The sequence below is a fragment of the Pseudochaenichthys georgianus genome, unplaced genomic scaffold (genome assembly GCF_902827115.2).
Source record: "Pseudochaenichthys georgianus unplaced genomic scaffold, fPseGeo1.2 scaffold_745_arrow_ctg1, whole genome shotgun sequence".
NCBI classification, from domain to species: Eukaryota; Metazoa; Chordata; class Actinopteri; order Perciformes; family Channichthyidae; genus Pseudochaenichthys; species Pseudochaenichthys georgianus.
Genome location: NW_027263296.1, coordinates 24,544 through 35,342, shown reverse-complemented (window position 1 = coordinate 35,342; position 10,799 = coordinate 24,544). Strand labels below are relative to the sequence as shown.

The following is a 10,799-nucleotide window of genomic DNA, read 5'->3' as shown; positions in this document are numbered from 1 at the left end:
ACAGACGTCTGACCACGAAGCAGATACAGAGAGGAAACAGTTTGTCACGAAGCAGCAGAAAAGAGAAGCGTTTCAGAAACACTGACGAGTCCTTCAGGAGACGGCAGCAGGTAGGACATGTTGTGGAAATATAAATACCTCATTGTTTATAGTACGATACATGAGTCATATGTATGAATGATATGGAGTGGATCATCAGGCATTTTGGGGGTTTTCTGCACATTTTCTGACTGATTTTGCGATTTACATCTTTCCAATTAGATTACTTTATCTATTTCGCAATTTTATTGTTAGTCGCTTTTGATTAAAACATCAGCCAAGGCAATGTCATTTTTAACATAATCTGTTATCTGCATTAGGACACTTTATCTCTACGAGACTGGAAAAAGGAAATACATTAAAAAAATTCGGTTTCGGTTTCATGAGAGTTGCTCCATTCTAGTGAAAACATTTTACAATCGACTCATAAAGTTATCCAATGCCCTTTTGAGTAACAAGCAGACTTTTACAATATTTCCTCCAATGGGGATCTTGCACATAATTAATAATGCAACCTGTGCAATTATTAAAATGTGCAAAAAAAATATTTTTTTTATTTCTCTCTGACAATACACTTTAAGCAACAACCTGTTTTATCATCAATGTCTTACCTCTGTATTTATTGTAATTTACAAATCATTTTATATTTCATATTTTCATTGTTGTGACCAGGCTTGGATTTTCGTCATTTTAGAGGCAAGGCCATTTTACCTTTGGTGTCACACCATTTTTCAGGGCGCAAAGGCCATTGAGGGAAACATTTGGATTTGACGAATAAATAACTTCACTTTCTGATAAGAAAAACACACGAATGACATGGAAAACAAATCACTTTTTTAATATCAATAATGTCAAACATGATATCATCATATAGGCCTTCTTAGTATTGCCGTATATACAATGAAATACTCTACTTTGAATAATTAGTGTTTGGTATTTTTTCCATCTACTACTTCTCCCATTCACAAATCCAAAATCAAATAAAAAAAATCTAGAATTCTATGTGTGTGTGTGTGTGTGTGTGTGTGTGTGTGTGTGTGTGTGTGTGTGTGTGTGTGTGTGTGTGTGTGTGTGTGTGTGTGTGTGTGTGTGTGTGTGTGTGTGTGTGTGTGTCTTTCTTTCTTTCTTTCTTTCTCTCCCTCTGATTCCCCAGGTGCTCCCAATCCTCACTCAGGGCCTCCATAAAGGACCTGAGGAAGGCTGCAGTCGCTCTCTCCTTCTCCTCTGGCTGCATCGTGTCTCTGTGTGAGGCCTGTGTTCTTGTGAATTGTTAGATGTGCTGCAGTTTACCTTTTCGTTTATTTCAGTTTGCTTTGCAAGTTGGCTGGTGAGCCCTTTTTCTTTTGTCCATTAAAACATCACTTTGTGGCTTCAGTACACAGTTTCCTCCTTTTCCTCTCGCCCGGTTATTTTGGCGTTTTGTTACTTACCCCTAGTTAGGAGGGAACGTAACAAAACGCCAAAATAACCGGGCGAGAGGAAAAGGAGGAAACTGTGTACTGAAGCCACAAAGTGATGTTTTAATGGACAAAAGAAAAAGGGCTCACCAGCCAACTTGCAAAGCAAACAATAAACAATACACGAAAAGGTAAACTGCAGCACATCGAACAATTCACAAGAACACAGGCCACATGATGCAGCCAGAGGAGAAGGAGAGAGCGACTGCAGCCTTCCTCAGGTCCTTTATGGAGGCCCTGATTGAGGATTGGGAGCACCTGGGGAGAGGCTGCACCTGGGGAATCAGAGGGAGAGAGAGAAAGACACACACACACACACACACACAACGGCACGTAACAAATATACTCCATTTCAGAGCAGAAGAAACAGCCTTCAAGGGTCAAACTCTGCACATCATTCAGCAGTGAAGCTCCAGCATTCGACTGTATGAACGAGCAATACTTTGGAATGCAAAAGTGTGACATATTAGTCAAATGTTCACATTTTCACTTGTTTTGTTTTATTATATTTCATTTATATTATATTTTAGCTTTAACTTCTTTTGTTTATATATCTTGTCTATTTTATTTCAGCATATTCCTGCTTTTACTTATGTTTGCATAACATTTTCATTTGATATCTTTTCAATATTATTCTAAAGTTGAGCAGCTGTCACATAAATAATGGATAAAAAGACTAAAATAAGAATTCTTATAAATGAAAGGGAAAGCAGACGGTTTTTTCTGTCCACTTCCTATCCACAGAAACATATTTGTTATGTTATGTACGAGTGGAGAGGCACGTTGGGAATTGTAGATCATTCTCATATGATTAAAGTGTGTCCTTTGCAGGCTACTGTAGCTAGTGTGCCACCCGGTGACGTGTTTAGGCATTCAGTTGGTAGTCGGCATGCACTGTCCATGCTGTGGTCCTGGATACAGCCACCACTTGCCAATGCATTGTGTATTCCTTCATACACACATGCAAGTTCTAAGAAGAAGAATAATTAATTAAGATTTAACTTTAATTGTTGTCTCTCCACAGCCAACATGACTCCATCTTCCTTCCTGTCCTCCATCGCCCTCTGTATGATCGCGTCTAACGCCACCCCCATCATACTGCCTCACACCGAGCCCCCGCTGATCCGACACCACCCCTTCGTGGTTATATGGAACGCCCCGACCGACAAGTGCCAAAAACTGGAGATCCCCCTGGACACCGCGGTCTTCCAGGCGGTGACCACGCCCAACCCGGTGCCCGGCCAATTCCTCACCATCTTCTACGAGGACCGCCTCGGCCTCTACCCTAAAGTGGACATCGTCAAACGCAAGCAATACAAAGGCGGAGTCCCTCAGAACGGGAACCTGACGGAGCATCTCCTCAAGGCCAAGCGTCAAATCGATCGCTCCATTTCAGAGGATAACTCTCCAGGATTGGCGGTGATCGACTGGGAGTCCTGGCGCCCACTGTGGGACCAGAACTGGGGATCCAAAAGAGTCTACAAGAACCTGTCCATCAATAAAGCCATGCAGATCGCCCCGTTTTTGTCCTCCGATAAGATAGCCGAGGTAGCAAAGAAACAATTCCAACTGGCAGGGCATCAATTCATGGAGGAAACTATCAGTTTGGGGATAATGGAGCGTCCGAGCCGCCGTTGGGGATTCTACTTGTTACCGGACTGCTTCAACTACGATTGGCAGAAGAAAGACTACACGGGGAAGTGCTCCAAGAAGGTCCAGAACCAAAACGACCAGCTGATGTGGCTGTGGAAAGCCAGCACCGCCCTCTTCCCCTCCGTCTACCTGCACCTGTCCACGAGGAACTCCCACAAGGCCGCGCTTTTCGTCCGCAACCGTGTCCTCGAGGCTCTGAGAGTCGCCGCGCTGCCAAAACGTTCCTACACCGTGCCGATCTACGTCTACTCCAGGCCTCTGTACCGCGACCAAACTGAGATCTTTCAGAGCAAAGTGAGAAGTTTAATATTCAAGGCTTTTATTGTCATTTGTAAATAGTTCCTGTTTTCCTCGACTGGAAGTCTTTGGTTTTCTGAAAGGGTTTTTGGTTGTTAGACTGAAATAAGGTCCGTGGTCAACAAAAGCTGAAGATATTTTTACATGTTGTACTACGACATAAAATACGTCAGTAAATACCCCACTGGTGAATTTAAAAATGGCAGTTGTTAACAAATGTCTACATGAGACGACTAAACATCATCGCACACAACATTAGCCACCTTTAGCTTAGCGGTGGTGACGTGAAGTCATGTGACCGTGCTGTAGTTCCTTTATAGCCCAACATTAGCCACCTTTAGCTTAGCGGTGGTGACGTGAAGTCATGTGACCGTGCTGTAGTTCCTTTATAGCCCAACATTAGCCTCCTTTAGCTTAGCGGTGGTGACGTGAAGTCATGTGACCGTGCTGTAGTTCCTTTATAGCCCAACATTAGCCACCTTTAGCTTAGCGGTGGTGACGTGAAGTCATGTGACCGTGCTGTAGTTCCTTTATAGCCCAACATTAGCCACCTTTAGCTTAGCGGTGGTGACGTGAAGTCATGTGACCGTGCTGTAGTTCCTTTATAGCCCAACATTAGCCACCTTTAGCTTAGCGGTGGTGACGTGAAGTCATGTGACCGTGCTGTAGTTCCTTTATAGCCCAACATTAGCCGCCTTTAGCTTAGCGGTGGTGACGTGAAGTCATGTGACCGTACTGTAGTTCCTTTACAGCCCAACATTAGCCACCTTTAGCTTAGCGGTGGTGACGTGAAGTCATGTGACCGTGCTGTAGTTCCTTTATAGCCCAACATTAGCCACCTTTAGCTTAGCGGTGGTGACGTGAAGTCATGTGACCGTGCTGTAGTTCCTTTATAGCCCAACATTAGCCTCCTTTAGCTTAGAGGTGGTGACCTGAAGCCATGTGACTGTGCTCTAGTTCCTTTATAGCCCAACATTAGCCACCTTTAGCTTAGCGGTGGTGACGTGAAGTCATGTGACCGTGCTGCAGTTCCTTTATAGCCCAACATTAGCCACCTTTAGCTTAGCGGTGGTGACGTGAAGTCATGTGACCGTGCTGTAGTTCCTTTATAGCCCAACATTAGCCACCTTTAGCTTAGCGGTGGTGACGTGAAGTCATGTGACCGTGCTGTAGTTCCTTTATAGCCCAACATTAGCCACCTTTAGCTTAGCGGTGGTGACGTGAAGTCATGTGACCGTGCTGTAGTTCCTTTACAGCCCAACATTAGCCACCTTTAGCTTAGCGGTGGTGACGTGAAGTCATGTGACCGTGCTGTAGTTCCTTTATAGCCCAACATTAGCCACCTTTAGCTTAGCGGTGGTGACGTGAAGTCATGTGACCGTGCTGTAGTTCCTTTATAGCCCAACATTAGCCTCCTTTAGCTTAGAGGTGGTGACCTGAAGCCATGTGACCGTGCTCTAGTTCCTTTATAGCCCAACATTAGCCACCTTTAGCTTAGCGGTGGTGACGTGAAGTCATGTGACCGTGCTGCAGTTCCTTTATAGCCCAACATTAGCCACCTTTAGCTTAGCGGTGGTGACGTGAAGTCATGTGACCGTGCTGTAGTTCCTTTATAGCCCAACATTAGCCACCTTTAGCTTAGCGGTGGTGACGTGAAGTCATGTGACCGTGCTGCAGTTCCTTTATAGCCCAACATTAGCCACCTTTAGCTTAGCGGTGGTGACGTGAAGTCATGTGACCGTGCTGTAGTTCCTTTATAGCCCAACATTAGCCTCCTTTAGCTTAGAGGTGGTGACGTGAAGTCATGTGACCGTGCTGTAGTTCCTTTATAGCCCAACATTAGCCGCCTTTAGCTTAGCGGTGGTGACGTGAAGTCATGTGACCGTGCTGTAGTTCCTTTATAGCCCAACATTAGCCACCTTTAGCTTAGCGGTGGTGACGTGAAGTCATGTGACCGTGCTGTAGTTCCTTTATAGCCCAACATTAGCCGCCTTTAGCTTAGCTGTGGTGACGTGAAGTCATGTGACCGTGCTGTAGTTCCTTTATAGCCCAACATTAGCCACCTTTAGCTTAGCGGTGGTGACGTGAAGTCATGTGACCGTGCTGTAGTTCCTTTATAGCCCAACATTAGCCGCCTTTAGCTTAGCGGTGGTGACGTGAAGTCATGTGACCGTGCTGTAGTTCCTTTATAGCCCAACATTAGCCACCTTTAGCTTAGCGGTGGTGACGTGAAGTCATGTGACCGTACTGTAGTTCCTTTACAGCCCAACATTAGCCACCTTTAGCTTAGCGGTGGTGACGTGAAGTCATGTGACCGTGCTGTAGTTCCTTTATAGCCCAACATTAGCCTCCTTTAGCTTAGCGGTGGTGACGTGAAGGCATGTGACCGTGCTTTAGTTCCTTTATAGCCCAACATTAGCTGCCCCAAAAAAAAAACGGCTTGTTCGCGGGCGTGAGCCGGCTCCCGTCATTCACTTAAAAGAGTTTGCAACCGACACATCACTAATTTTGTAAGAATTGTGTTAAAAATAACTAGTTGTAATGTTAATGTTGCACTTGCATGAAGCTTCAGTGGATACGCCTCACAGCTAACATGGCACTTTATGTTATCTGCTCGCTGCACGATATTATTATTTTTTTTGTTGTTGTTGCTGTCCACAAAATAATTCACATTCACTCAAACAAATGGAAAATAAGCTACATACATTTATATTTAGGATTATAATGAAGTAATGAATGAAACTTAAAATGATAGGTATGATGTGTAAATATATGTATTTATCATTTTTGACATGTTAGTTATGTTGTGTTCTTGGTTTAATCAAACCGGAAGTTCCACCAAATGATTTGATGTAATTCCGATGCAAGTAGCCGACAAAAAAGGCCTCAAGTTGGAAGCACTGTCGGGCCGTCTTTTTCACTCCATTGCAAAGGCAGATCTCGCCTTTCACCAAGGCCGAGGTCGGGGGTCTTGGGCTTAAACATGTTGGTGACCACTGCTGTAATTGGTGTAAAGTATTTGAATTGACAAGAAATATTGAATCTCCGTTTTCTTTCAGACGGACTTGGTGAGCACTATCGGAGAGTCTGCAGCTGTGGGAGCCTCTGGGGTCGTAATGTGGGGAGGAGTCAGAGATTACAACAACAAGGTAAACACACCGAACTGACCCCAGCGCTAAGTGCCTTCTTTACTCTCTTTATGAGTTGGCTTTAGGTGTAAATGACTAAGCCACGACAACAAAGGCATTGCCAGTGGAAGAGACTGAGAGTTCTTATGAGTCTACATTTGTGTCAACTGGGGGCCAGCTAGAAACCATCACAATCTTAAGAGTTTTAAAGTGTTTGTGTGTTTGCATGAGAACATACTGTGTGTGAAATACTCTTCAAAAGGTCTGAAAACAGGAACACCGATGACTGGGCGTTAATCAGCAAATATTCAACCTGTGTGTGTTTCCTGTTTGAGGAGGAACTGACTGCCGTGACATTGCAGTGTTTGTTATCTCGCCTGACAGATGTGAAGAAACTCTTAATGACAGAAAATACAACAGTTAATCCCTCACTGGCGAATTTAAAAACAGCAGTTGCTAACAAGTGTCTAAATGAGACGACTAAACATCATCACGTCCAACATTAGCCACCTTTAGCTTAGCGGTGGTGACGTGAAGTCATGTGACCGTGCTGTAGTTCCTTTATAGCCCAACATTAGCCACCTTTAGCTTAGCGGTGGAGACGTGAAGTCATGTGACCGTGCTGTAGTTCCTTTATAGCCCAACATTAGCCGCCTTTAGCTTAGCGGTGGTGACGTAAAGTCATGTGACCGTGCTGTAGTTCCTTCATAGCCCAACATTAGCCACCTTTAGCTTAGCGGTGGTGACGTGAAGCCATTTGACCGTGCTGTAGTTCCTTCATAGCCCAACATTAGCCGCCTTTAGCTTAGCGGTGGTGACGTGAAGTCATGTGACCGTGCTGTAGTTCCTTCATAGCCCAACATTAGCCACCTTTAGCTTAGCGGTGGTGACGTGAAGCCATTTGACCGTGCTGTAGTTCCTTCATAGCCCAACATTAGCCGCCTTTAGCTTAGCGGTGGTGACGTGAAGTCATGTGACCGTGCTGTAGTTCCTTTATCGCCCAACATTAGCCACCTTTAGCTTAGCGGTGGTGACGTGAAGTCATGTGACCGTGCTGTAGTTCCTTTATAGCCCAACATTAGCCACCTTTAGCTTAGCGGTGGTGACGTGAAGTCATGTGACCGTGCTGTAGTTCCTTTATAGCCCAACATTAGCCACCTTTAGCTTAGCGATGGTGACGTGAAGCCATTTGACTGTGCTGTAGTTCCTTTATAGCCTAATGTTAGCGTTTATGCACTACTATGTCTTCCTGACCCTCACCTGTAACCCCTCCCCTTTCTCCAGGCTGCCTGTACGTCTCTCTCTCTCTACTTGACCTCCACCTTCAACCCGTACGTCGCCAACGTGACGGCGGCGGCCATGTTGTGCAGTGAGGTGTTGTGTCAGTGGAAAGGTCGCTGCGTCAGGAAGAACTACGAGTGCGGCCGGTACCTCCACCTGAACCCCGAGCGCTTCAGCATCTTGCGAGCCGACAGGAAGTACGTCGCTGTCGGGATTCCCTCCGAAGACGACCTGAAGATGTGGGAGGAGCACTTCACCTGTCAGTGCTACGCTGGAGAGAGCTGCACCCCCAAACTGGTGCCTCCCACCAAAATCAAGCAAATCTGGGTTTAATCGGTTAAATGTTTACAGGATAAGGCCTCCTGATGATCCACAGATTCCATTATGTAGTCACTTAATCCTTAATTTGATAAAAGTATGCCCTGTACAAACAACAAAGTAATAAATGCTTTTCTGAAAACAATTTATTTTCTTTCATTTGCTTTATATTATCAGAATTCGGCCTCTTGCTTATTTACAGATGTTATTACGTAGTCATTTAAACTTTAATTCTGTCTTCAATTTGATGAAAATGTTCCTTCATCTACATTACACCATGAGTAATCTATTAAAAACTAATATGTATCTAATGAATACAATGAAAAATATAATATGGAGAATATTACAATTTTGCATTTTTTATTTGTGACCTTTGCGGGCTTTCCCATTTCAGACACGACACTGATTTATTGGAATTGAAAACCAAAATGCACCCAAATAAAAGATTTTCCAGAATCTATTTATTTAGTCTTTTGTTCTTTTATTGACATACCGTTCTCCACTAAAACGAGTGATGACGCACTTAAGTCCGTGAGTGAGTCACAACACAGACAAGAGATGTCTGAGTCCAATCTGAATTAAAATACCAAGTAAACAAAGTCCAGTACACACACACACACACACACACACACACACACACATCACATACCAGAAGGAGAGAAGTCTAGGTCAAGACACCGGCATGTCTTGGAGACAATAAGGTCAACTCAAAGTAGAAAATGTCCCCAAGTCCGAATCCAACGACCCGATTATCCAGTCAGTCGTCCACAACACCCTTCAGTCGCACCACATCACATACATGTAGCATCCTGACAACACAATGAGGTGAATCAGACGTGACACTTAGTCTAATCCCAAACACTGAATGTAGGGCCAACTTTCAGCGCACCTACTTTGCAAAGTGCACCACCCACATCAACACGCCAAACACAACAAGGGAAATAAGAGAATGGACTCCAAGCCAATCATGTTGGGGAATGTACAACTTGTCCCTAATCAGATTCATTTCAGATCACATGACTCAGGAGACACCCAGACATTCAGATACTTATACTACTCTTACTTTGGATGTTATGTATGTACGCTTCACATTTAATTAGACTTAACAGAACATGATATCAGAACTGGTGATTGTGTGTACATGTCCTGTTCACTTCAATGCATTCTTCAGGCAGCACTTAGTCACCTCCTTGTGGATACAATTAAAGTGAACATCTGTTGATACGCATTTTAACTTTGAGCTGAATTTGATGCAACTTGTTCAACAAATATGAACTTAACATTGCGACCATGGCTTGAAACTAATGTGTGCTTTATATTCATATGTTATCTTCTGTACTAGCTTTTTTACCGGCTATGCCACACCCCGCTGTGGGACTAATAAAGGATTCCTGATTCTGATTCTAATGTTTAATACTTTAGGAATTGTCCCTTATAATTACATTTAGAAAATCAGAATCAGAAACAGGTTTATTGTAGAGTAGATTAACACATACGAGGAATATGTCTTGGTGTATATTATGGTGCATATAAACACAGTTAAAGAAGAACAACCAAAAAATAACAATAAAAACAATTGAAACTATTATACGATTAGATATAGAAAATTCACATGAAATCTGGATACACTACGTGCAAGGGAACTGTTGCAAAGTACTACAAATAATAAAATATGTGCAGTGTTGTTGTGGAAGTGGACGAGAGGCAGCTTGTGTACAAATGTGCAAACATATTTGGAGGGTTGTGCAGAACAGGCAATACTTAAATGAAATCAATAAGAGCAAGATGTTGTTTGTGTATTAGTGTAGTCACGCTACCAACATTTTGGTTTCGATTCCAAGTCAAGAATTGCGATTCCGATTCTTTTTCGATACTTTTCTTAAAAAAAGGGAAACAGTCTTAAATGTAATTATTGTGCTTTATTTCACACCATAACCATAACACAAACCTTTAAACAATGAGAACAATAAATAAAATAAATTACAAGAATTTGTATTACATACAATTAAGCATCATCTATAAACAACTTTTTTGTTTTTCGCTTCTGGCGTCTTTGTTGTCAACAAGCCGAGGCGCAGCGGCAGTTGCACTCCCACTTGCAGCCATGCTTCTCGTTTTCTCACATGCTCTGGCAGCTAGCGCGTGCACGAGCGAGGGGAGGGACTTAGAGCGTGCACGAGAGAGGGGAGGGACTTAGAGCGTGCACGAGAGAGGGGAGGGACTAGAGCGTGCTTGAGAGGGGAGGGACTGCAGGGGCTGCAGCGCAGGGAGTGGAAGCAGAGCGCTCAACATACACGGCTCTAATTAAAACGGCGCTTTCTCGTCGGAGTACTTTCCCCCGTCATTCTTAAAGTACCGATACTAATGAAACGGAGGAATCGTAACGTTTTTAACGGCAGGGTATCGCGGTACCTTTCAAGTATCGGTACACCGTGCAACACTAGTGTGTATTAGTGTAATAATGCATGTCTATATGGTGGTTGAAGGCAAGTGGGGTCGCAGAGGGGAAACTCACATAATAAATGAATAAATAACACTTCGATATGCAAAAAGATCACATTAAGAAACCACCTTTTCAAATGGTGTGAAACTAAATGTAAATAACTCCCTGTAGAGCAGGGGTGGG

At 43.6% G+C, this 10,799-nt stretch overlaps 1 protein-coding gene across 1 annotated transcript; it reads left to right on the top strand.

Moving 5' to 3' along the window:
- Positions 1 to 8,633, top strand: LOC117444187 (hyaluronidase-4-like). The gene is made up of 4 exons (XM_034079851.2): positions 1 to 110; positions 2,521 to 3,443; positions 6,506 to 6,595; positions 7,859 to 8,633. The coding sequence occupies exons 2-4, from the start codon at positions 2,526 to 2,528 to the stop codon at positions 8,186 to 8,188; spliced, it is 1,338 nt and encodes a 445-aa protein (XP_033935742.1). The 5' UTR covers positions 1 to 110; positions 2,521 to 2,525; the 3' UTR covers positions 8,189 to 8,633.
- The last annotated feature ends 2,166 nt before the right edge of the window (positions 8,634 to 10,799 follow it).